The sequence below is a fragment of the Balearica regulorum genome, chromosome 1 (genome assembly GCF_011004875.1).
Source record: "Balearica regulorum gibbericeps isolate bBalReg1 chromosome 1, bBalReg1.pri, whole genome shotgun sequence".
Lineage (NCBI taxonomy): Eukaryota > Metazoa > Chordata > Aves > Gruiformes > Gruidae > Balearica > Balearica regulorum.
The window spans coordinates 60,426,938-60,453,399 of record NC_046184.1 but is presented as its reverse complement, the minus strand read 5'-3'; the positions used below and the strand labels follow the sequence as shown (position 1 = coordinate 60,453,399).

Here is a 26,462-nt window from a genome sequence, read left to right as displayed (position 1 = left end):
CACACTGGAGTAAGTCCAGAAAAGGGCCACTTGGATGATTACAGGACTGGAGCATCTGCCATACAAAGGCAGGCTGAGAGAGCTAGGATTCAGCTTTTAACTAAAGTTGCTGGGGGAGGGGAACGTCAATCCATCCCATTCTTACCAGTTTGATGTCAATGCCAGCAATAGATGCCCAGAGCTGGGAGAAGGATCACGGGTCAGCAGGAGAGCACCTGAAGTGCAGCACAAAGGAATTCCAGCCACTCCAGCCAGCAAGTCAGCTTCACTGGGGCCCAACTTGAATGCCTCTATGCAAATGCACATAGCACGGGGAATAAACAAGAGGAGTTAGAGATGTGTGCATGCCTGCAGGGCTATGATCTCATTGCCACCACCAAGATGTGATGGGATGGCTCATATGACTGGAGTATTGTAATGGAAGGTTACAGCTCTTTAGGAAGGACAGGCAGGGGAGAAGAGGAGAAGGTGTTGCCCTCTACGGCAATGACCAGCTCGAGTGCACAGAGCTCTGCCTGGGACGGATGAGGAGCCAACTGAGAGCTGACAGGTCAGGACTAAAGGGAGGGCAGGGTCAGGGTACATTATAGTAGGGGTCTGCTACAGGCCACCTGACCAAGAAGACAAAGCGGAGGAGGCCCTCTATAGACAGATAGAAGTGGCCTCACATTCACAAGACCTGGTCCTCATGGGGGACTTCAATCACCCTCATATCTGTTGGACGGACAACACAGCAGGGCATAAGCAAGCCAGGATGTTCCTGGAATGCATTGATGATAACTTTCTTCTCCAAGTGACAGAGGAGCCAACGAGAGGTGCCAATTGTCCGAGCAGCCAGGTATCAGGTTAGGAAAGCTAAAGCCCTGATAGAATTAAATTTGGCCAGGGACATCAAGGGCAACAAGAAAAGCTTCTATAGGTACGTCAGTGATAAAAGGAAGACTAGGGAAAATGTCGGCCCTCTCCAGAAGGAAATGGCAGACCTGGTCATCCAGGATATAGAAAAGGCTGAGGTCAATGGGACCCGATACAGTGCATCCATGGGTCCTGAGGGAACTGGTAGATGAAGTTGCTAAGCCACTATCCATCATACCTGAGAAGTCATGGCAGTCCAGTGAAGTTTCCGCTGACTGGAAAAGGGGAAACATAACCCCCATTTTTTAAAAAGGGAAAAAAGGAAGACCTGGAGAACTACAGGCCAGTCAGTCTCACCTCTGCGCCCAGCAAGATCATGGAGCAGATCCTCCTGGAAACTGTGCTCAGGCACATGGAAAATAAGGAGGTGATCAGTGACAGCTGGCATGGCTTCACTAAGGGCAAATCATTCCTGACAAATTTGGTGGCCTTCTATGATGGGCTTACAGCATTGGTGGGTAAGGGAAGAGCAACTGATGTCATCTGCCTGGACTTGTGCAATGCATTTGACACTGTCCCACATGACATCTTTGTCTCTAAATTGGAGAGACATGGATTTGATGGATGGGCCGCTCGGTGGATAAGGAATTGGCTGGATGGTCACACTCAAAGACTTACTGTCAATGGATCAGTGTCCAAGTGGAGAACAGTGACGAGTGGCGTTCCTCAGGGGTCGGTACTGGGACCAGCACGGTTTAACATCTTTGCTGGCAACATGGACAGTGGGATTGAGTGCATCCTCAGTGAGTTTGCCAACGATACCAAGCTGTGTGGTGCAGTTGACACACTGGAGAGAAGGGATGCCGTCCAGAGGAACCTTGACAGGCTTGAGAGGTGGGCCCATGCAAACCTCATGAAGTTCAACACGGCCAAGTGCAAGGTCATGCACGTGGATCAGGGCAATCACGAGCACAACTACAGGCTAGGTGGAGAATGAATTGAGAGCAGCTCTGAGGAGAAGGACTTAGGGATGTTGGTGGATGAGAAGCTCAACATGACCTGGCAATGTGCGCTTGCAGCCCAGAAAGCCAACCGTGTCCTGGGCTGCATCAAAAGAGGTGTGAGCAGCAGGTCGAGGGAAGTGATTCTCCCCCTCTACTCTGCTCTCATGAGTCCCCACCTGGAGTACTGTGTCCAGCTCTGGGGTAGTCCCCAACATAAGGAGGACATGGAGCTGTTAGAGCGAGTCCAGAGGAAGGCCACGAAGATGATCGGAGGGCTGGAGCACCTCTCCTATGAAGACAGGCTGAGAGAGTTGGGGTTGCTCAGCCTGGGGAAGAGAAGGCTCTGGGGAGACCTTACCGCAGCCTTCCAGTACCTGAAGGGGGCCTACAAGAAAGCCGGAGAGGGACTGTTTACAAGGGCATGTAGTGATAGGACAAGGGGTAATGGCTTTAAACTGAAAGAGGGTAGATTAGATATAAGGAAGAAATTTTTCTTGATGAAGGTGGTGAAGCACTGGAACAGGTTGCCCAGAGAAGTTGTGGATGCCCTATCCCTGGAAGTGTTCAAGGCCAGGTTGGATGGGGCTTTGGGCAACCTGCTCTGGTGGAGGGTGTCCCTGCTGATGGCAGGGGAGTTGGAACTAGGTGATCTTTAAGGTCCCTTCCAACTCAAACCATTCTGTGATGATCCTAGAGTGATTCTAGGATGATTCAATGATGATGATGTTTAGCATCAAGCAGAGAAGGCTCAGGGAGGGCCTTATCAATGTGTAAAAATACCTGGAGGAGGATATAAAGAAGATGGAGACAGATTCTTCTCAGTGGCATTTAGTGACAGGACAAGAGGCAATGGGCACAAATACAAGAAATTCTGTTTAAACATAAACAAACAAAAATCTGCTAGGCTGCAATCACATCTCCTGATAGCTTCTTTTTTTAGGGTTGTTCGAGGTAAAGGAAAGGTAGACTGGAGTTCTTTCTGAAGAGCAGAGCAAATTGGTCTCCCACTTAGTGAATAATTTAACCTTTTAGTTTCAATGCAAAAGGGAGCTGTGACCTCTTCATTCACCCTGTGTCTTCAAAAGTAACAGTTGGTTGTGCTGGAATGAAGGTACAGTTAGACATATAGATGACTAATTCATTTTATGACAGATGTCTATCTCTTGAGTTAGATGCTTAAGCTTGGGCAAAGTGAATTTCAGAAACAGTGGTGGTTGTCCCCAAATGGTAGATGCAGCGTGCTGGTCCTGCAAGGCTTCCCCTTAGAGGCTTATATTAGGGTATTATACAAGGGAACCCTGCATCTCCTTCCCTCTTGGATGTGGTTAGGTTTGGATTTCTGTTCGAATGTCACTGCTAAGCCCTTACTGGAAAAACCTTGATATGGAGATATGGAATCTCTCTCCTATCCAGCAGCATGATTGCCTGGTAGAGGTAGAAATAGGGCAGCAGCGAGGTTTGGGAGCTAGGCAGGATGCAAGAATTGGAACAGACCACAGTAAAGCAGTGTATATATAATACATATATGTGCATATATGTGAGAATTAATTATTCCTAAAGGAATCTCTTGCCTCTGGTAGGTGATTTGACGACTGCAAATTTCTTGCAGTTTCTTATACCTGCACTTCCTTATACCTAAGGAAACTGCTCCCTTCTTTACCCCTGGCTGTCCCTAGACAAGGGGTTGGGATAAAAAAAAGAAACTAGGCAAGTTCTCCAACCTCAGATCCCACTCTGTTCTTGAGTCAGCTGTGCTAAAGCTGTATGCTGTATGCTTCAAATGCAAATTAATACATCTCTCTCCCTTCCAAAAAAAGGAACATCTGACCCCAGTACAAGGAGATAGCTGAACTCCACAGTGTAGTTCTTTAGGTCAAATCTTACCATACCTCCTAGGAACATGGCAATAAAATAATAATAAAGGGGAAGGACATTTTTTCCTTAGAAAGTGTACAAATGAGCCTGCAATTTAAAACTAGTCAGAGAAACATGCTGTGTCTCTCTGTTGTTGTGCTGAACACATCATTTCACTAAGTGGCATCTGCTTCCCAGCTGAGCTGGGAAATATCTTTTTTTTTTTTAAAAAAAAAAAAAAAGGTTATTTAAAATATCATTCTCCTATGCGAAAAAGTGCAACTCTGTGTCTCAAAAGTTACAGAATTATTAGTGGCAATACAATTATTATGCATACTAAATACTGGTTTTTAAATGGATTTTAGATACACAGGAAGTTACAACTACGGTAGCTATAGCAACCAGCATCCCCATCCAATGCAGAGTCAGTATCCATCCTTACCACATGATACTGCTATTTCTGGACCACTTCACTACTCAGCTTACCACAGAAGCTCTTCACAGGTAAGTTGAATTTATTACCTGTCAATGCTTGCTATAACATTTTAAGTAACGTTGTGGATGTAAATTTATCAGCATACTAGCTGTCTGAATCAATAAGCTGTCATCAGTCTAGTCATTGATAGTCCCTATTTATGTTCTTTTCTAACATTACCTATATATCCGTTCATTTTGGTGGAGATTCTTTTATCAGAAGTAGCTTTAGATTGTGAATTTAAAGTACTAACTCTAAAATCCAGCAGTCTGGATCACAGAAAGTGTTTCTGTGTTAAGTAGTAGCTAAACCAAAAATTAATATAATTAGTTTCATGTTTCTTAAGTGTTGGGAACAGGAAGAGATTCCTAACAAGAAATAAAAGTGGTTTTCATATAGTTGAAAGAAGCAGCAGAGGTCACAGTGAATTCTTCTGGGGCTTCTGCTTTTGAGAATACATTATATTTAAGAATCTGCCAAAATTGTGAGTTGTGCATATAGTTTGAATAATTTCAGTAACCCACGCAAAGGGGTTCTATTTAATCTGTATGCTATAGTATCCTACTATAATGCTGAGAAATTATGTCAGTGACTGTTACAGGACTATTTTCCTTCACAAAACTGAGCCTGTAGGAACCAGCACAGATTAAGTGTGAAGACGGTATTTGGCAACAGTTCAAAAGTAGTGCCACCATAGGAGGGCTTTAGTACATCACGCACCTAGTGTTTCCCCAGTGTAGGAAGCTGCTCTCTGGGCTCTCTGCTGGAAGATTTACAAAAGGCAGGTACAGGTAGGAGGAGATGGCACTTGGGTATTTCAGCCACATGGCACCTTTTATGCTTTATCTACTGGAAATTTATACAAGTATATTAGGGACTACCATACTTAACTATTGTCACTGGACTGCAACAGTTTCATATGAGATGCAAAGATGTGAATTTGACACTGTTTGGGACTAGAACACACAAGACCTGCATCTCATTCTGGTCTTTGGCATCAGTCTGCCAGGTGATCTCAGAGTAGCCATTTCTCTTTTTTATGCTTCATTTTCCCTAGCTGTAAGATAAAAATAATATTATTGATCTCCTTAAAGCTTCTTGAGATCTGCTGAGAGGATTGTCCCATGCAAACCCAATATGCTCATTTGGACCAGCTTGAGAATGGCTCCCCAGCTTATGGAAAGAACAAGTCTGCAACTTCTCATCCATTTCTGTAGCACCTGGTGCATCAGACTACATGAGGTGTCATGATTTGTTTGAGGGTTGTTGCGGCTCCTGTATCTTCAGTAGGAACAGTGAACGTACATTTAAGTACAGTGTCCTGTGATGTTTCTATTCATTGTTTTTTTCAATACAGGCCATACCCTATTATCTCAAGAGTTTTTTCCAGAATGCATCACTTTTTGACTTAAAATTGTCTCACTAATTTTCTTTACTCTCTTATCCTTTACTGCAGAAAATCCACATGAGAGCTGGTTATGAAATGGTCTGTAAGGCCATGAATCATAGAATCATGGAATGGTTTGGGTTGGAAGGCACATCAGAGGTCATCTAGTTCCAACTCCCCTGCCATGGGTGGGGACACCCTCCACTAGAGCAGGTTGCCCAAAGCCCCATCCAACCTGGCCTTGAACACTTCCAGGGAGGGGGCATCCACAACTTCTCTGGGCAACATGTTCCAGTGTTTCACTACCCTCACAGTAAGGAATTTCTTCCTTATATCTAATCTAAATCTACCCTCTTTCAGTTTAAAGCCATTACTCCTTGTCCTATCACTTCACTGTATGCCCTTGTAAAAAGTCTTCACTTGGAGATTGAGCCATTGAGTGCAATTCTTTGAGTGTGACCATCCAGCCAATTCCTTATCCACCGAGCGGCCCATCCATCAAATCCATGTCTCTCCAATTTAGAGACAAAGATGTCATGTGGGACAGTGTCAAATGCATTGCACAAGTCCAGGCAGATGACATCAGTTGCTCTTCCCTTACCCACCAATGCTGTAAGCCCATCATAGAAGGCCACCAAATTTGTCAGGAATGATTTGCCCTTAGTGAAGCCATGCCAGCTGTCACTGATCACCTCCTTATTTTCCATGTGCCTGAGCACAGTTTCCAGGAGGATCTGCTCCATGATCTTGCTGGGCGCAGAGGTGAGACTGACTGGCCTGTAGTTCTCCAGGTCTTCCTTTTTTCCCTTTTTAAAAAATGGGGGTTATGTTTCCCCTTTTCCAGTCAGCGGAAACTTCACTGGACTGCCATGACTTCTCAGGTATGATGGATAGTGGCTTAGCAACTTCATCTACCAGTTCTACCTCAGCCTTCTCCATATTCCATGTAACCAGGTCTGCCATTTCCTTCTGGAGAGGGCCGACATTTTCCCTAGTCTTCCTTTTATCACTGACGTACCTATAGAAGCTTTTCTTGTTGCCCTTTTTATCCCTGGCCAGATTTAATTCTAATCTATGTGTAAAACAGAGAATTAGGCTTTTACTATTTAGAAATGTTATCACCCATACAAGGAGTTTCTTTCTATCCTCTTGACAACTGTCTGTCACAGTGACATAGGCAGCACAAGTTAAGCAGGAAACAAATAAAGCAAATCAAGATCAACACATTTTTAGTTTACTCATGTCCTGGTTAACATGTTATATGGAAACAGTAACAGATATTAATATCATACAAATATTTTTCATACTGTAGTAGGCTGTCTCTACAAGTGCAGATGTCAGATAATTTCTTCCTCTCTTGATAGTTCTTGAACTGTCCTGAACATACATGAACAACAGCTACACTTCAATGATCACACCTCAGAGCAAAATTATTTCAATTTGTATTTAGCATGTTTTTTCTCATGCTGCTTGTAAACTGAGATGGAATCTCACAGCACGACACAGCTAACAAAACCCTATCAATGTGCTCATTCTGTATTGAAAGGAGCTACAAACTGAAACCTTACTTTCAAAAATAATCTAAATGTCTTGAACGGTTTAATATGGAATTTGCTGACATTCTTTTTAAAGCTAAGTGAGCTTATGTAAAATGGCTGCCCTGATGATAAGTCCTTTCTTAACTACTTTTAACCAAAAAAGTTCCTAAGATGTCCCTAGTAAGATGTTACTTGAATACTATGATTCTACTTTTTCTCTAGCGGACTTTCTGAGGGGAACATGGTGCAAGGAATTGCAGTAGGACTCATGACACTGCAAAATCAAAATACAGGAAGCCAAATTTTCAATGAATATATAAACAGCTGCCACTATACTGAAACTGGAGGAGTTGCACTGTGTATGGCTGTGGTAATATAATCAGCTGAGGAGGCATTGACCCTAACTCTTCAAAAGAGCTCTTTGTTATAATCTATATTCAGTCCAAATATAGAACTCTGGCTCAACGTTAGCTAATATTCTATCATGCTCTTTAGGATAGTGTCTAGGGATTAACTCCTACGAAAAAAAATCTGTATGTGGGGTAAATTCTCCTCTACCAACATGGATTCAGAGAGAGACCTTGTCCCAGACAGGAGTCTGAGCTGAAACAGGTGACATGCAATCGAGGTGGGGTTTAAGTTGCAGCTATAAATTACTATTTTGGTCTCGAAGAACACCATGTCCAACCACTTTCTGTGGAAGAGAGCAACATACTCCATGTTTTATCAGATCTGCTATTTTGAGGCTATTTTTCTATCCCAAAGACATGTTCCTAAAGAAAAACAGAGTGCTGTGATTTTGATTTTTTGTTTGTTTGTTTAGTAGAACTTTAAGGTGGGTCATTTTGCAGATACAATTTACAGACCATCAACAAAAAACGTGGAATTGGAGCAAAGGGAATGGAGGGAATAAATTTTATTTAGTGGAAGTGGGGAACTGTACAGCTGGGGAAGGGAAGGGAATGAGTCACCATTTAAATTCTATTTGCCAACATGTAGCATGTTGATCCCAACCTGACCATACAATGATGGTTGCATTGTATTAATTTTAGGATGTCTACTGTGGTTTTGTCATTGAAATCCTTACAGTGAGGCTGTGTTGGGAAAGAAGTCACACAGCCAAAGATCTTATACTATGTATAACTCTTGAAAAGTGCACATGGGGGTCCCAAGCCAAGCCTAATTCGCCTGACTAGTAGCAAGTCCATGTCAGTGAGAAGCTTTGGATAATTTGAATCCCCTAGTGTTAGAGAAAATAAGACAGCGATAGTTGCTAAGGTTGATGCCGCTGAAGCACCATGTATCACAGCTGCATGCTCATTCACACCCTGTACTGTAAGAGACTGGTGAGAGCCTTTGAGGTTACTGTTATCTCCCACCTCTGAGACAGTCTTGGAGCTTACCTTGGCTCACAGAGGAATGTGGTGTCTTGTGACTTTGGGCTAAACACAAATTTTGTAAGTAGTTCAGAGTTTCATAAAGATCAGTGGCTCTCAGATGGACGAGAAGAAAAAAAAAATGGAGGAGATGGCTTGTAAAAAACTTTATAGGGGAGTAAATGTTCTGCTGAAGTAATATCTGCAGCTAATCACCCAGCATAAGCCTAAAACTGGTTCCTTCTGGCAGCATAGGCTAATTCCCACTGATGGCTAAAAGTCTTTTTGTTGACAGGGACAGTCTGTTCAAACCTTGGTCTTAATCCGATTTTTTTTTTCTTTCATTAGCATCTGTGAATAGTTCTCAGAACAGTTCCTTCCTTGTAACTCCAGGCCTGATTGCTCATTTCTTGACTTGGCTTACTGGCCAGGAGCCTGGCACACAAATAAAGAAAAATTATCTACAGATTGATTTGTTACTACCTAATTCTCTAAGTCATAGTGCAGAACTGCATAGAATCCTATGATGCTACTCCATCATCATATAGAAGGGGACTGTGTGTACCTAAACACATCTACACTGACATTAAGTTTCATCAGTTCTCTGCAGTTTTATGTACCACATGCCAGGGTAGAAAATAGGCAACAACTCTGTCTAAAAGCCTCTAAGCATTCTTATCAACCTATGTTGAGTTTAGCAGAGAGACACCCCTTTCAAAGGTAACCCCTTCACAATGCCACCACCTGACATCTCATTTTCCAGACTTAGCATTACCATCTGTTTAATTTCTCTTATGACGGATGCTCTATAAACAGGAGTTATCTAAAGACTGCAAGTGCACTGCAGGGTGGGTGTAGCCTGGGGAGCATGCGAACATCCTGTTCTCTCAATTGTGCTGATCAAGGAACCTACTGGAGCTGCAGCTGCCCTCCAGCCTTTCTGTGCAAACCTGATCTCAGAGTAGGTAGGAGGGACTCAGTCAAGAAGCTCCCAGATCTGGGAAGCACTTCTAGACCCCATGCTGCGCATAGCCTTGTTTTACCTTTTCTTCCTTTGCACTTCCAAAATGGAGGATCCACCTCCAAATGATGTATCTTAGGTGGAGGTACTTAACAGAGAGCCATAGACATGGCATAGCAGTGTTTCCCTTTTTGTACCTTGAGATGCAGTTCCCACCTTAAAGACAGGCTTTTTTTTTCTGGTTTCAAGCTATCTCCTGTTGCACTCAGGAGCACAGCCAGGGTCACCTGCCTGAACTGGTGCTCTGCCCTCAAGAGGCACTAATCAGCTTCTGAGACTGGGAGGAGCACATTTGTATCAGCCAGTGCTTGCACTGGTGTTTTGTTGTTGACAGATTTGGTTTATGAAGAGCATAGTTTACTTCCACGGTCTGGACAGAACAAACCAGTCTGGAAAATGCTGCAGTAGTACAATCGGCTGTTATGTGGTAGATTGGGTTTGCACTTCTCAGAGGCACAGAGCACAGTATTGGGGCCATAGTTAAAGGAGCTTTAAGGAGCATCTGACTCTCCTAAACTGCTCTGAGGACTGCAGTGGTCTCGCATAACTTCCCAGAAAAGCCCTATGAGTTGCAGCACCACTTGGTTTCTCTGTGCAATGCTGCATGCCACAATTCTACCCAACCACATCTTCACTTCCCTTCACGTGCCTCTACAGCAGGATTTACATGGGGGCAGTACTGGAAGTAACTGGTTTTTGTTACAGTGGAGGAGCCAAAGAAATCCTCTCCCAGAAGAGCCCATGCTTTAGTGTCCGTTCACGTTGTTCTGGCCCATCTACTTCACAACAAAAAAAAAGGGGAAAAGTTCTTGTCCCTCCAGCACATACACAGTATAAGGTCATGACAATATCAGTGCACTAAGAATAATATACCCTTCCCAATAACCACTCTGTCATCAAACTGCTAGTAATGGCAGAAAAGAAAAAATTGCTATCCAAATCCCACCCATGCAACAAAAATCATTGTTCCTAACTGTATGGCTTCATAACAGACTTGAGATTGTTAGAATGTAATTGAAGTAATTATGTATTGAATGCAACAAGAAACAAATGTCTTAACTTCCTTTTAAATCATTACAAATGGCATTGTCATAAGGCTCCAAATACCACTCCGAAAAGTACCAAAATCACTTGGATTGACTTGAAATTTTCACCCAGCCTATCTGACAGACTAATATTTGGTAACCTTAAATTTGTGGAGAAAAGGATCAAATTAAATGTCATAAAGATGCAATCAATCAATAGTTTTGACTATGCTATTTTTTTGAGATTTTAAGCATATTTTTATGAAGTTAATTTATAGCTAGTTCTTCTCAATTGCTAGAACTTCTAATATGAGTTATTTACAAGTCCTAAAGTAGTGGCTAACGTACAGTATTAACTTACAGCATTCTGCAAAAGTGTGAGCTGATGCAATGTAAAGTCAGAGCCACATACATTCATAAGGAAAATATTTTGCTGTTTGGACAGAGACACCTTTCACCTCCATGCATAATCAGTCAGTGAGTTCAGGATAAGAATAAAGAGATTATTCTCCATCCTCACACTGCAGGAACTCAGTCTTCACTTAATGGGAGGACATATTTAACGTTGTATTTTCTAAAATAATACTAAAAGAAATTGAATTAATTTTACATTTTTGGGCAAGGCCTTAACAATAATCTGCTCAAAGTCTCCCAGACTTAAAGGGCTTCTTGTCTAGGTCTAACGGCAGCAGTAGCAGCAAGTGTGAGTTAACCCAGAAAATGGTAATTTCCTGTCAAGAGCCCTCCAACAAACGTCGCTTTTATATCTGGCAAAGATCACTAGGCCCCAGTGTTTTGAGTTCAGCATGCTTAAGCACTCTTCATTAAACCGGATGTAGAGTGTGAAAGGTGATTCAGGCAGCATGGGCAGGCATCCGCCCAGATGGCTATGCTTTGGACACTCCAACAAGGCTGAATAGATGCTTCATTGGGTGAGTTAATAGTCAGGCAGGGGCCAACGAGTACTTTAAAAATATTGTCTTTCAATAGTCTCTTCACTGTAGGGAAAAAGAAGTCACTGACTCATTTGCGATTAGCTGACCTACCATTACAAAACTTTCCATCTTGCATTCAGTCATAACAGAATTTATTGTAAAATACTAGATATTTAGGGTCCATGTTATTTGCAAGCAATTATTCTTTTTACATTCATGACACATTCATAAACACAGCTGCATCGGGTGCACTTGATGAAAAGGAAAAGCAGCCCACTGTATCCTGTCCCCTCATGCACAGCCATTACCCCTGCCTTCTTAGTAAGCCTTAGCATGACCTCTTGACTGCAGATAGGAGGAGGATTATCTTTCCTTTTCAGTGCATCCTGAAGCTTATTCTGGGAGCCAAGGTTTTATTCCCCCAACAGCACAGGTTTACGTCAAAACTACCTAAAAGACATTATGTCGCTTCCCCACGTAATGCCACGTACAACCAGGAGACCCACCACAATATTCCCAGAGTTCATTTTGTTCCTCTTGGTTATAGATGAAAGTTTTGCAGTCTACAACTTATCAAGTAGCAAATTATCCTGGCTGATCCCAGGGCTTTCTCTTGGCATTTGTAAGGGGTATGAAAGCAAGTAATTCCCCTGTTGTAAAAGTCACAACCTCAAAGGAAAATTGCACTGAGTCAGGATGGCAAGGGACCCTGTTATGGTTAACACAGAGCAGATCAAATATCACATTGGGAAGAAGACAAGAGATAATCATTGGTGTATTATGGCAAAAATCTAGATTAATCGTGTTGTAAGTATATTCTTTAATAGAAGAGTCTACAGTGACTTCAAGTATAGATCAATGGGTAATAAAGGCAAAGACCATGATAACTGATATCAAGTAAAACACTACTGAAGACAAGAATGTTTCTAGCTTGGCCCTCATCTTGCAGCTCCATAGGTGACATGCAGAAAACAGAAAGTTTAAAATGTATTATTTGTGTGGAGTGGTTTTTTCCCAGTGATCCATCCTGCTCCCAACTCCTACCCTCTCAAAGCATTTTGTACACAGTCATTAGTGGCACATTTGAGATCAGCCAGGAAAAACAACTTATGGATTTGACAACTATGGAAAAGGGACTATTATTTAACTTGATCCAATCTAATGGAACATATCATGTAGGAGGAGGAAGAAAAGAGCCATCTACTCAGGACTGCTCATCTTCTGTCTTAAATATTTATCTCAAGGTTTGATAAATTCTTCTGCTGGCTGTAGACAGAGCACAGATGACTCACTTTTATGAGATGCCTGACTTTTTGACAACTAAAGATAGGGGAGATGATTTCAACTCTGAAGCTGTAGTGAATCACATGACAACTTTTCGTCTGTATTCATTATGGCAGAAGCTTTGTTCACCAAGATGTTGAGGTGAAGGCAGTCAGCAGGCACTAGCATGAAAATTACTTCAATGTATTGCTGGAAAATACAGGAAAGCTGCATCCTAAATCTACTAGCTAGTCTCCCAAACATTAAAAATATAAAAATTGTTTCAACTTTTTCTGGAACCTCTTCTGTTTACTTAGAATACTTGCAAGTTGTTTGTCTTTTGAGGGAGTTAATTAATGAGTTAATTAATGAGTTAAAGGAGACAACCATGATCCTAAATTCAAATCACCTCATATAAAACTTCAAAGTTTGAGTTTCATTGTTGCTGGGCACAGGCAGCTCTTATCTTCAGCAAAAGCTTCTGGAAGGCCAGCAATTATGCAAATTTGATTCTTCTGCAAAGGAATATAAGGCTTTCTGCAGTCAGTGCCTAATCTCTGCTGAATTTTTCTACTGAAAAGCCTCTTGCTGGGGTGAAGATGGAAATTTAGATGATCTTGTACAGACTTGTTGCCACTGTTGTCAAGACAGCTTATTCTTATAGCTGTATTAGCAGTACCACTTGAAGTCTTGATGCTCCAGTATGGTCTGCCATTTACCAGCCTGTTTCAGCAGGTGATTGCACAGGCAAATCCACAGTCTCTGTAGCATTGAGAAATATATGCTAAATAATGCATTGTACAGCTTTAATCTCTCTCTCATCTGCTAACTGGCCTGTCTCCCCAGGACATGGTAGAATATGCTAAATCACTAACTACAGTACTTTGGTCAAAAATAGTCTTCTCTTTCTCCTCTCTAATTAGGAGTGGCCAGCGTGTGGCTTTTGAGCTGCCTGAGGCTTGTGAACTGTTTGAATATGTTTGCCAAGGCAGGGCTGCCTTCCTGGCTGTGGTCTGGAGGGAGTCAGCAGAAACTCCTCATAGAGACATTGCTGTAATTGCCTTGGGGACCCACTTACGCAACTGATTAACCCCAGCCCCCATCCGGCAGTGGAGTAATGTAATGAAACCCTTTGGGAATCACTGCTGTTGTGATGTTGTTCCTAGGAACAACTACCGCAGCTCTTCTCTCCATGACCCTCCAAAATACGAGGAAGGTGTTTTACAGTCCTCAGTCATAAAAAGTTTTGGCATGCAGCTTGCAAGCTTTGTAAGCATCAGAAGAAGTGATAGTCCTACTTTGGTGACAGTTTTCTAGTTAAGGAAACACCACAGTGTCAAACAATCCAAGATCAGGAAATTTAAAATTACGACACTTTTTGTAGAAAAGGTACAGCCCTGTGTGTATGGATGCATTTGCATGTAAAATGTAAAAGCTCTGAAGATACATGGCTGGTCAAGGGGAACAGGGATCCAAACCATCTCTGTGATGCAGCTGGATAGTAGGAGGACAAAACAGGGAGAGCCATTTCTCACGTACAGCACACAGACGATCTGCTCCTCTAAGACAGGCAATAAGATAAACAGATGTTAAGCAAGCGCTCCTAAGCACAGTTTACTTTCTGTTGCTGGGCGGCTTGTGGCTACACAGGGCAAAAGCCATTCTCTGTTTTCCTGCCTATCCTATCCTCAGTGCATCTTCCCCTTAGTGGGAGGCATTTGTCAAACTTCTTTGATTTCTAGTTTCCAACTGTCACTGTGAACAGCTGGGGAATAGAGAGATTCATCTTCTGCCTACCTCTTTTCAGAAGTTCTCCAATTAGCTGCTCGTTCTGAGACCAGACCATACAATATTTCTGCAGAAACTGGCAGGATGGCTTGTGAACATTTAAAAGGGAAGGCACCTTTCCAGCAATAAAGATCCTTTTACTCCCCTCCCTCAAAACTCAGTTGAGTAAGCAGGAGTTGGGATATTTTATACTCTGTTTTTCACTGCATAGCAAGTTTCCACATAAAAGCTGTGAGAAAAAGATTAGAAGAATTCAATTTATTTTTCTGCTCCCAGATATACCTGCCAGTACCTAGGTCTTTGATAAACTAATTCAATATTTAAAGGCAGTGACTGCTTTGCAAGACTTTTGCAAGACTGGCACTTTGGTTTGACTGCAGGCACTGGTTATCTGGTATTCCACCTTCAGTATGTTACCTAGTTGTTGGAAGGCTGCCGATTCATATGATTTTCGTTTTGTTAAAAGCAGAATTGTGATACCACCAGCCCTTATTTTAAAATTAAGTATGCAGTAGATAATTCTTTAATTTGTTTTTCTCTGTTTTTACTGTAGTACCCTTTCAACAGCCCAACATCAAGAATGGAGCCCTGTTTGATGAGCAGTACTCCAAGGCTGCATCCCACACCAGTGACTCCTCGCTGGCCGGAGGTCCCGGCCGCGAACTCCTGCTACACGAGCCCATCCATGCACTCCACAAGATATGGAAATTCTAGTGACATGTACACTCCCTTGACTACACGCAGAAATTCTGAATATGAGCACATGCAACACTTTCCCGGCTTTGCCTACATCAATGGCGAAGCCACCACAGGTTGGGCTAAATGAAAATGACTGGTATCAGCTGAGCCCATATACTTAAAAGAGTTCTAAAAACTTCATGTTATGTGAGACTTTTCATGGACGTTCTTCAAGGGAGGTGAAGATGGAAAATATCTTGGGCAGGTAAACATAGTTCATAATGTGGGCAGATTGCAGACCAGTATAACTGAATGTTCCCATAGCCGAAAAAGATTTTTGTGCTATTCTAAACCACTTTTTGGGCCGATCTGTACCTTTTTTGATTCTGGCATGTGGGCCAACCCTGTGTGACGTCAGTTTGAGTGAGCCATTTTTTTCTCCCTCTCTTATTGATAAATGTTAATGAGTCTTACAAAAAAAGTACTGGAACTATTTATAATTTGAATTAAAGACAGGAAATTCACCCTCAGCAAAACTCTGTCATCTGTTCTTCTTTTAAGCTCTTAATGCATTCCTTAAAAAAACATTCTGCCAAGTCATCACTTGATATCAATTCCTCTGTCTGGCTCCTTAAAAGACGTGGTGTTGGTAGGTTTCACTTTACACCTAACTTTGTATATTGATGCACCTTTCTGTTGATCCAGCGAGTTTGATCTTTACAAAAGAGAAGAAAAGAAATGTAGCATTGAATTATACACTGCCTTAAGTTGACTATTGTTCTTATTATATATGTATTTGTGTTAAGTTTGCACAATCTGGAAAAATCTAACTTCTCTGGTCAGTAATGACAAGGTTAAGAAGGGACTTGGGGACTGGGAAGATTTTGGATTCAGAGCCACATATGTTAAATATGATGATATGAAGCAATTATGTAAAGAAAATGACACTGCAAACATGATTATTCATTTAATTACCTATTGACAGGTATGAAACTGTTCTCTCAATTCCTTCACGTGGTGATAATTCTATATACTTCTACAAAAGCAAAATTCAAAGCTGTGCCTTTGAACTTATTCTGTACTGTGTATGTGTGGAAAAATGTATTGTATTTTGGGGAGAATTTTTCTTAGACATTTTCTGTCAGATTTGTAGCTATTTGTGAGGTTTTGTTAGATTTTATTAACATAGCTTTTTCTTCTGTATTATAAAATGCACCAAGCAATTATGGTGGACCTATTACCCTATGGGTAAGAAATAAATAAATGGAAATATGACATCAGGCATTTTAGTAATTGTTTTGTAAATAAAATCTTTGATAGCACCCAGTGTGATGCTAACCACATTTATGCCTAAAATGGACAAAAGTGTTATTTGTACAGTTGTGCAAGGCATATGAGGGATTAAATAAAGTTCTTGAAATTAAATAGATACCATTTAAATTTACTTAAATGCAGAAACTTCTATCATCAGCTGCAAACCTTCAAAAAACCCTAAATGTGACCACGTATGTTTTTATCCAATGAAGGACTTGAGAACATACATAACTCACAGCAAATGCGTAGTCCTACACCTGTGCTTTCAGCTGAAAGGGCTCCAAGCTCAAGGCTGTGACTGTACGCATGACTCTGTACTGTTTGGTTTAAGTCCTGCTGCTGTTGCTCACCCAAGCCAGTGTACTCACTGAGGCAGGTCTGGAAAACCAGAAACAGAAAAGTCATTTTTCCTTAGGTAACTAAATAAAGTGGCAAAATTCTCAGACCTTGTGTATTTAACTAGTGGGTAAACTGGTGAGAGTTTGGGGTCTGAAATAACTACAGGAATGAGCTGGAAATCTGCAAGAACTGAGGGAGGGAGGATGTTCCAGGCCAGGTTTGGCAAGTATTCAGGCACTTACTTAAATATTCAGCCAAGGTCCTGGTGAGGTTTTTCAGAAACACAGCGGGACCCTTTACATATCTGATGAAAAATCTCGATTCCTAGGTTAGTGTCACAGACCTTCTAAAATTTTACCCCTGTCAGCTGGTGTTATTACCCAATATACATTTGCTCTTCACTTTTATTAAGGACAGGGGAGATCAGGCTTAGGCTAACAACTCATCTATTTCATTCTTATTCAAGTTATCTTCAGGCAAAATTGTCTACACATGAAGAAAGTAAGTAATGTGAGGAAGTTTTTTGAGTGGCCAGTCTTTAGCAGATGGAGTTTTGATGTGTTTGAGACCAAAGTCCTACTTTGCATTTTGTTATTGAAGATGTTTAAATTAAAACATTGATTCTGGCCTATTAATTATTAACAAGCATAGAAATATCTGCCTCATCAAGACTGTGAGAAATTAGTATGAGAAAGACAGTGTCACTAGAATAGAAAAATCCGCTTTCTCTTCTCCAACGGATTCCAAATCTCTGCATTGCATCGTATCTGCCAAGAGCCTGCTGTGACCCTGCTCATGAATTCTGGGACACTGGGACACTGATCAATCTCCAGTTACCTGATGGACTGCTGACCATGACCTGCCATGGTCCCTCCAAGGACCAGATGTATAGGTGAGACGCTTGTGGGCAGAATGGATCAGTAACTCAAAGCTGGGTCTTTGGAAGGATCAGGAAGGAGGTGAACCCTAGCACCACTCAAGGGAAGCCAGAAGCACGTCCTACATTTTTTAGAACTTGTTAAACCAAATGAAGTCTAATCCCCATTGACCAAAAGAGAAGAGAAAGCAAGAATATTTTAGTCTACAAATGTGCCACATCCTTCAACATGTTCGGGGACAACTCAGTTACCCTGACATGAAGAGCCCAGAGAGACTGTTCAGGAAGGAGGATGGATATTGGATATGGTGTCAGCCCCAGAAATAATGACTTTCTGAGTGGAGAATGGCAACACCATGTCCGAAGTGCTGGGAGAGGGATTTTTGACCAACAGCAGCACCACAAAGCTGCTCATAAAAAAGAGCCACAGAACATCGCCAGTCAGATAGGGCTTTGAAAGTCTTTTGCAAAAGAACTTCCACAGTCTTTCTTTTTTTCTTTTAATTAATTTCAAAACTTGTGTTGATGCCACAGGAGTCTGAACATGCACTTCCAAACACCTTTGAACTGCTTCCTGATGAGGGCTTTGAAATTTAAACTGGACATTCATGGGGAGCAATATATAGATTACTGAACACAGCTCTACAGAGGTCACCACCACCATCTGCATCAGAAGCGCTGTAAGGGAAAGCAGGCCCCCTCCTTGACCACTACAGGTCAGAACCCACCATATTAATATAAACCGCTGCAGCTTTCAGGTCACAGGGGTATACACCAGGCTGTGAAGTGCAGCAGCTCATGAGAGGATGATAACCTCTGGGCAGAGTGGCTAGTTAGGGGCAGGAGTCTCTTAAATCATCCCAGTACAAATTGCCAAACCTCCTGAGTCAGAGCCTGCAGACTGTTAATTAAGCCCTTCCCTTGACCATGGTAACTGAAACTGCTATTTTGTGCCTAGCCACGTATTTATGTGTATATAAAGTAAATATGTGACTGCACAAATCTTTCTGAAGAAGCTTTTATATCACATGCCAAAATATTCAATCTCTCTTTTCTTTTCCTTTTTCTCTTTTTCTTTTTCTTTTTCTCTGTCTTCTCACAACAAACACATTTTATTAAAAGTGTGATCTTTATCATGGGCTAAAACATATAACAAAAGATAGATGTAATATATAAAATATTGTAATGTTATATGTTATAGCATAACATATATAATATTTTTAATAGATGTATACACACAAACATATACGTATGTATGCATATAAAAATCCATTACAATTCTTCAAGATTTTTCATTACCAGGTAGAAAAAAGACTCAGCGGGGGAAGAGCAGTGAGAACTCCATTCACTAGCATGAATCCTGTTTTTGTCAGGCTACCTCTTGCTGCTAAGGTCACTACCCTTTGACAAAAATGGCCTCTGACCTCCCCAGCCCCACAATTCTGTTGTGACTGACCCTGAAACCCATGAAATTCAGGGGCAGACATTGCTTTGGAAGGTTTAGATAAAGCTGACTAACATGGGAAGGGCTCATGGTATGCACCCAATCTGAAAAGGTCTGGCAGTTCTTTGGTAGAGGATGCAATTTATTCTGTCCCCCTCTTTCATTGAAATCCTAATCCTTCATATGCTACCTAAAGTGGAAACTAAAATGCACTGATGATGAGGAACAATGTGCCTTTAAAGGGCAGTAACAGTTTTCTAGTCTTTATTTTTTAGGGTTTTTTAATTAAAAAATAAAAGTCATTGGCAATGTATGAGTAAAATGAGTGTTTTGCTGTGCTGTGAGGTAAATCTAAGCAGGCTTATCCTTTATGATAGAATTGTAAATCAAACAAAGGATCATTTTTACTGGATTTCTCTCAAAAGCTGCATTAGTGTACACATGGACCTGACTCAGAAGAAATGGTTATGCACTTCAGGCTCATTTTGTGTTGTTCTGGTTTTGTATCTCAGTTCAACCCATTGTGGCAAGAAACCCCTAACCAGAAAATCCAGATCCTAATTTGGGTCTGCATCTTAAACACACGCAGGCATAGGCTGACACACCTTAGCACCTTCAGCACTCGCTGGAGCCACCATCCATCTGCAGATGAAACCTCCCTGCCCTTGTCGTATTTTCCAGCACGGAGCTGATCGTTTGTGAGATGAAAAGTTTCTCTTCGTGACCACGGAGTGCCTCCTGAGTTGCTGCTGAAGGGGTAAACAGCCCAAGGAGAGACTGACCACAGCTCCCTCTGAAGTTTTATTACCGTGGGTTTTTTTGTTAACTTCGATATATAATTTTCTGCTATCTGGACAATGAATTTTGATTGTAGGGCACCCTGAGTATGGGAATCCTACTTATCTTCTCAATGTTGTTTAAACCTCTGGTCTTGCAGAGCACTTCAGCTCAGCTTTGCTCTGTCACCGCTGGCTCTCGCCCACCGTCCCGTCACGCCACCGCCCAGACAAAACATGGCAGCGGCATGGCGCTGGCATCTCTCCTCGGCTCACACCCGCATCAACACTCTCCAAAAAATGTATCAACCCCTCTGTGAGTGGACATCAGGCAGTCTGGGGGAGGTGGCCGTGCTGTCCCTCAGAGAAAGGGGTTTGTCTCCAAATGGAAATGGTCAATTTTCGTGTGCTCACCGCTCCGGTGGCTTGGATTTGAGAAAAAAAGGCGTTTGTTTTGCCGCCAGGCGTTACGGCAAAGCCTAACGAGGAGGGTATATGTCGGGGTGTGCTTTGTGCCACTGACCAACCCGAGGGTCTCTCCCGGCCGGCGGTGGCCGCTTGACACTCGAACCCTCACTCCTCGTCCCGCTCCACCGCCCTCGTCGCCCGGCGTCGGTCGGGACTGCCCGGAGCGGACTACAGCACCCATCGTCCCCCCTGGCACCAAAGCCCGCAGATCCCGCCGCGCACCGCAGTCCCGCGTCGCATGGCATGCTGGGAGGCGTAGTCCTCTCGCCACATTATCTTGCCGGCGGGACTGGGCGGGAGGGCAGCCAATGGGAGGGCTCGGGGGTGCACGCGGCCCTCCCCACCAGCCAATAGCGTGCGAGTGCTGGCTGCCAGTCCGGGCGGTTTCCAAGGGAACCGTTGCGTCACGTCACGTCAGGGGGGCGCGGGGCAGGAGGTCGGGGCGCGGCGGGGTGGCGGCTGCTGCCGGCGGAGCGGGGCAAAGGCGGCGGCGGGCGGGCATGGAGCTGGGCGCGGTGCTGGAGGCCGTGGAGGGGCGCGGTGGCGCCGAGGTCGTGGAGCGGGTCCTGGCACGGTACAACGAGGAGGTAACGGACCGTTGGGGAGGGCGGGCGTCTTCCCCCTCCCCCCCGCGGTGCGAGCCGGCCCCTCCGCCCCCGCTCCCCCCCGGCGGTGTCGCCGCCCCGCCCTCGGTAGCCCCGCCGGCACCGGGCCGCGGGAGTTCCGCCCCCGCTCCCCCGGCCTGCCGAAGCTCTGGCCGCTGCCCCGCGGGCTCGGCTCTGCGGCGGGTCCCCCGCCGTCACCGCTTCTGCTGCCGTTCCCTCAGCTAGCGGCGCCGGGGCGGCCTGCGCGGCACAGCCTGCCCGCGTCCCCCCGCTTCCCCGTGTGCTCTCCGCCCGCAGGCTGCGCAGGGCACCGCGGGGTTTCGGGTGGTGAGCGAGGGCAGCGCCTAGAGGAAAGCAGGCGGTCGGGGGAGCACAAAGCCGGCGGTATCGCGGGTAGATCGAGCCGGTTGCCAGGCTCGGCCCCCCGCGTCTTCTGCCTTGCCTCTGCTTCACCTGCCCGACGTATAGCGTAGCGGGTTATTGGTGATCAAGCTGTAAAAAGAGCTATTCCACACCGTAAGTTTACCTCAGAAGTCTCCTGACCTGCCTGTGCCTCTGGGAAGAGGCTGGATAGAGTAACTCTGAAGTCTCTCGGGTAGCAACATCGTGCCCCTGCCCCAGGTGCTGCCCTTAGCCGGCGGCCCTTTGGCGTGTGGAAGAGGGCCCTTCGCACAGCTCCCCTCCCCTGTCAGCGTGCAGAGGAGTAGCTCTGCAGTGGTGGTGGCGGGGGGGTGTGTGTGTGTGTAAAATGGACTGCCAGCCCTCACTTGACTGCTCTGTGTTTCTGGCCAAGCAAAGGGAAAAGGGTTGACAGCTAAAAGCAGGGTTACAACAGGTTGGGGTTTTAATGCTGACAGATATTAAAGAGTACCTAGTGTCTACTGCCATTACAGTGTGATATGTGTGGGCTAAGTCAAGAAGTGAAGGGATTTCTGGTAATATTGGGAAGTAGAAATTGGAATGATGCTAGATGTTAAGTGGATTTCTCCCAGCCCCCTTCCTCTGGTAGGGACATTTTGACACCTAGAATTTAGTAGAGCAGTATAGTCAGTTTCTAAAGATCACATCTTGACCCATCAAGTGTCTGTCCTTTGCATAGACAATTCTGTGAACGGCACACAAGTCCCTAAAGCTGGTACTACTCAAAGTTTGGCTTTAATTTAAATGCAGTTGTGTTGAACTATCAGATGAAATTTAGGAATCTGTTACAGGAAGAAACATGCAGGTTTTTAGTCAGAGATTCCTAGCTCTGTGATTAGTGGAAAAGCCAAAACAATGTGGATTGGTGTACGGTTATTCTTCAGCCTCCAAGGGATGGTTTGAAGTTTGCAGTCTTACGTGCAATATGTTTTAAGTCTAACAATGGCAGTAACTGATATCTTCACTCAAATTTGAGCTTCTGGAAGAAGGTCGAGCAACGATGTTCATGTAGGCTGCACGTGAAATTGAGATGTAGAGATTGATGCAGTTGCAGGGCACTTTCTCTGAAGCATTGGTAGGCCTAGAGTTCATAAGACACATCAAACTGTTTTAACTCACTGACCTCTAAGGTACAGAGGAAGGATTCTGATTGAGGGAACCTTTTATCTCCTGTCTTTACCCTTGAAAATGACTCTTTGTTAAATGTGTTCAGTCAAAAAGCACACACAAACATCACTTCTTAATTTTGCTCTACTGGATTTTATGCCGCCTTGGCAGCTTCCCCAGATGAATTATTTAGGCTTAAGTTGAATTCTCAAGGACAGAGTGAGAGCTGGTGTGTTTTCTGTTCTGGCATTTCAAGTCTTTGAATGAAGTCTTGGATTTACGTGTGTAGCTAAATACTTTTGAAGTGGAATGGGAATCTTTTAATACTGTCTCAATATGACATTTCTCTTACTGTTTTTCTTGTTAAGAAGTTTGCCTTAATATATCTATGTTGCACAGAGAGATATAGGACATGCTGCCTGTGGGCCAGCAAAGAGTAGGCACAGTACTCCGGGTTCCAGATCTTTACCCATGCCTCTTCTGGGCTTTAGGTTTCCTTAATTTTTTCCCAAATAGCAAATTAAATATGCTTTAATTGAAAAGAAAGGATGGATTAAGTGTAGTTCTACAGTGCAGGTGGCTATAGAATAACTATAAGGAGAGAAATTAATAGGTCTGTACTTGCTCCTCTATGCTGTCCCATTTGCAATGATTATTCCAAATCTCTGTTCTTCCAGTGCTCGAACTACTTACTGTCACTACATTTCCTTTGTAAATTTCCAAAGGTGTTCATGTGCAAATGCAAAGATTGCCTTCTCTTGGTTAATTGCTCATCTGCTTTTGGCTAGCATTTTGCTGAACTCCTGTGGTTCAGTAGTGTTACTGGGAGCCCTGTAAGAGAAAGGAGGGGAATTATTTTCCTACTATCCTCAAGGATCTGACTGATATTGGTAACCCATGGTGGTAGGGTAGGTGTCCAAGGCCTGTCTGTGTATCTGTGAGCTTGTGCAATGAAAGGTAAGAGGCCCGTTAATGTGCTGTGGAGGGTCACTTTTGTTTTTCCATCACTTGCATGATGTAGCAAGTTGTGTATTAGGAATAATAGAAATTGAAGTTTGTTTTTTTTTTTTAGAAGCTGTTCATCATACTTAATAATTTAGCTCGGAAGTTTTAAAACATCATTAAAATAACTCTGGTATTACTGCTGTTTTCTTTGGCAGAATAAACTTTGTCACATGAGTAGTATTTCACTAGTAACATACTTCAGAATACTAACATAGAACTAGACTCAATTACTATTTGAAGTGTTTAGCAGGAAATAAGTACTCCTTGTTAGACCATGTCTATCTTGTGTTTGACTGTGCCAGAGAAACAAATACCGTGGTAACGTGTTTTGGAAATTGCCACAATAGGGAAACTGGTAGTTTTAGTAGTAAGGCTTATGTGATTTGTACTATTGTTTTCTGGGCAAGGTTATACTATGGTTGTTCCAGTTAGGTATGCTTTAAAGTGCAGTCAAAAGCTTGTAAACAAGAACTGCTCGGGGAAGAGACTGAGTAATAACGTATCTGTAAAACGCAAGACTATAGCTATGTTATTCGCCTTGTAAAGTGCCATGTGTGAGGTTGTTAACTCATGTCGGAAACACAGCCCACAGGTCAAGGCTTGCTCTGCACCAATAGTGAGGTAATTGTGAAATCATTAGTTGGAGCCACTTACTGAAGTGGCCCACTGCTGTTGGGTAGAACGGGGAAGGACATGAATTGACATGGTTTTGGCCTCATTATTCAAGGATGGTTTTAACCAGACTCCTAAAGTTTTGTAACAGCTTCCTAGGTATTACATACTTGGCAGCTGATGTTCATGTAACAAATACAAACTCCTCTCTCTCTTTTCTTTCTTTTTTTTTTTTTTTTTTTTTTTTTTACAGAATCGGACCATTTTCAGATTTGATCCAGCAGATGAAGACAAAAGAAAGGTAAGTAAAGGCCATGTAGCTGCATACCTGCTCTGGTTCAAAGCCTAGCAAAGGAAAAGCAGTCTCTTAACTTAGCTGCCATTGTGAAAGGATGAGGTCAGTGACTGTAAATTTCTGTTTTCAGTTTTGTTTATTTAGTGCAAGAGACATGACAATTACCCATTCCCCTTTTTTTCTGAAAAAGGAAAAATATCTGCCTGACAAAAAGCCCTGTCTTGAATAAAAGTAGTAACAGAAAAGCCTATAAAGAATTCTGTTGGGTACAGATTTGGAGTGGGGAAATAAAGATGCTCTTTTTCTTCTGGATCTGAGATAAACATTTTGCAATACATTTTTTTTTTTTTACCTCTCAGCAGGTAGCAATTTCTTGTCTATGTTAGATACTTAGACAATATTAGAGATTAAGATGAAGGGATAAGTACAGAAGAAAGCTATGGAGCTGTAAAGGAGACAAAGCTCCAGAAGCCTGTTAATCCAAAGGTAGCTGTAATCAGCAGAATGTGTACTGTGCACGTCAGGTTCCAAAGACGGGAAATGTCTGTGTGTTGTAGCATGGAGCTGTACAGGTGTGTCAGGGCTTAATAGGTCCCTTGAGATCCATCTACAGCCTCACATATAAAGCTTGGGCTGCCCTTGATTTTTTTTTTTTTTCTTCTGTTATTTTTATGGCATAATATGTAATGACAAGACCCTTCCTTTCTTTTCTCTAACTAGTTTTTGGGCTGATTTGCATATTTATTCAGAACATTTTCAGTAGTGAATGAGGCTGCATGTTTTCTCTATTTCTGAAATAAACTTAAAGCTTGAAATCACAATTGCAACATTCTTGCAAGGATAGTTTGTCTCATATTTGACACACATCAGTTCATTCCATGATTTTGTGCAAAATCTAAATATTTTCAGGTCTTAAATCTTTTTCTGGTAGAAATGGGTGGGATAAGTCCCTCTGTCATTTGCATTTACAAAACCATCCAGTTGTGTGTATGGTAGTCTCAAGTGAGAATTGTTTCGTGCACAGACGACTTGAAGACCTCTTAGCTTGACTTAACTTTTATGTGCAAGTATGCAGTTCAGCACAAAAGTAGTAGTGAAGGTTAAATAAAACTTACGGTAAATACTGCTGCTGTCTCTCATAAATCAAAATAAAATAAGACCATGAATGTAGCCTAGAAGCCTTCCCCAATCTTCCTGTAGAATAGGTTTGTTTCACAGTCTTGTGATGACAGCTGCTACAGACTTCATGCGATTTCCACTACCACTACCCCCCACCCTGCTGATATATGTAGCTTTCTTCATTGGGATTTAGATATGTGTTAAATGCAGAGTTATAGCAGAATTTTTATGGGAAATACCTTTAATTTATTATAGGATATGGAAGTCTGAATCAGTGTTTAAAGCTGTAGTTGAGCAATAGCCGTTATGACAAACACTTAAGTATGTGTGATAGTTTTGTAAGCTGAATGTTTTAGAGATGTACATACAGTTGAATAATATTTTATTCAATGTTTTAAGCCTGTTGCTGTAGTTGGTTGTGGCTTCTGTCTTGCTAAGAAGTATTCTGAAAATCCTTGATAGAATTACTACTTAATTGGTTAAGTTCTTGACACATTTTCTGAGCAAATTGTTGTTCTTCCTGTGAAGTTAACTTAAAGCTGAATGAAGCTCATCAAGGAGTGTTTAAGACAGTAAGCAGAGTTAACAATTCTATTCTATTAAAAAAACCTTAAATGTCTCTTTTAAATTGCATTTTCATTGTGTTACTTCCTTACTGGAAAAGACATTAATCATATGTGATCAGAGTCACTTTTATAAAGGCAGCTTTTGTGTGCGCATACTTGATAATCAAAAGCTGTGGGTTTTGTTGTGTTGGGGTTTTTGGGGGTTTGGGGTTTTTTGGTTTTGTGTTGGTGTTGGGTTTTTTTTTTTTGTTCCTGAATCTGCCCTCATGGTTCTCTGGGAAGTAGAGAAGAAAAATACATCTCTGAACAGATGCCA

At 42.7% G+C, this 26,462-nt stretch overlaps 2 protein-coding genes across 4 annotated transcripts in view; both read left to right on the top strand.

Moving 5' to 3' along the window:
* Window positions 1–16,120, top strand: part of RFX4 (regulatory factor X4) — a 96,898-nt gene extending 80,778 nt beyond the window's left edge. The window contains exons 17-18 of the mRNA XM_075742884.1: window positions 4,079–4,217; window positions 15,075–16,120. Coding sequence (XP_075598999.1) covers window positions 4,079–4,217; window positions 15,075–15,347 — 412 coding nt within the window. The 3' untranslated portion in view covers window positions 15,348–16,120. The remainder of the gene's footprint in view (window positions 1–4,078; window positions 4,218–15,074) is intronic.
* Window positions 16,121–20,834: 4,714 nt separating this feature from the next.
* Window positions 20,835–26,462, top strand: part of RIC8B (RIC8 guanine nucleotide exchange factor B) — a 37,712-nt gene continuing 32,084 nt past the window's right edge. The window contains exons 1-2 of one of the 3 annotated variants that reach the window (XM_075754117.1): window positions 20,835–21,004; window positions 24,420–24,467. In XM_075754117.1, coding sequence (XP_075610232.1) covers window positions 20,918–21,004; window positions 24,420–24,467 — 135 coding nt within the window. In that variant the 5' untranslated portion in view covers window positions 20,835–20,917. Of the gene's footprint in view, window positions 21,005–24,419; window positions 24,468–26,093; window positions 26,153–26,462 lie in introns of those variants that run through there. The other 2 variants (XM_075754123.1, XM_075754129.1) reach the window with 2 other exon arrangements.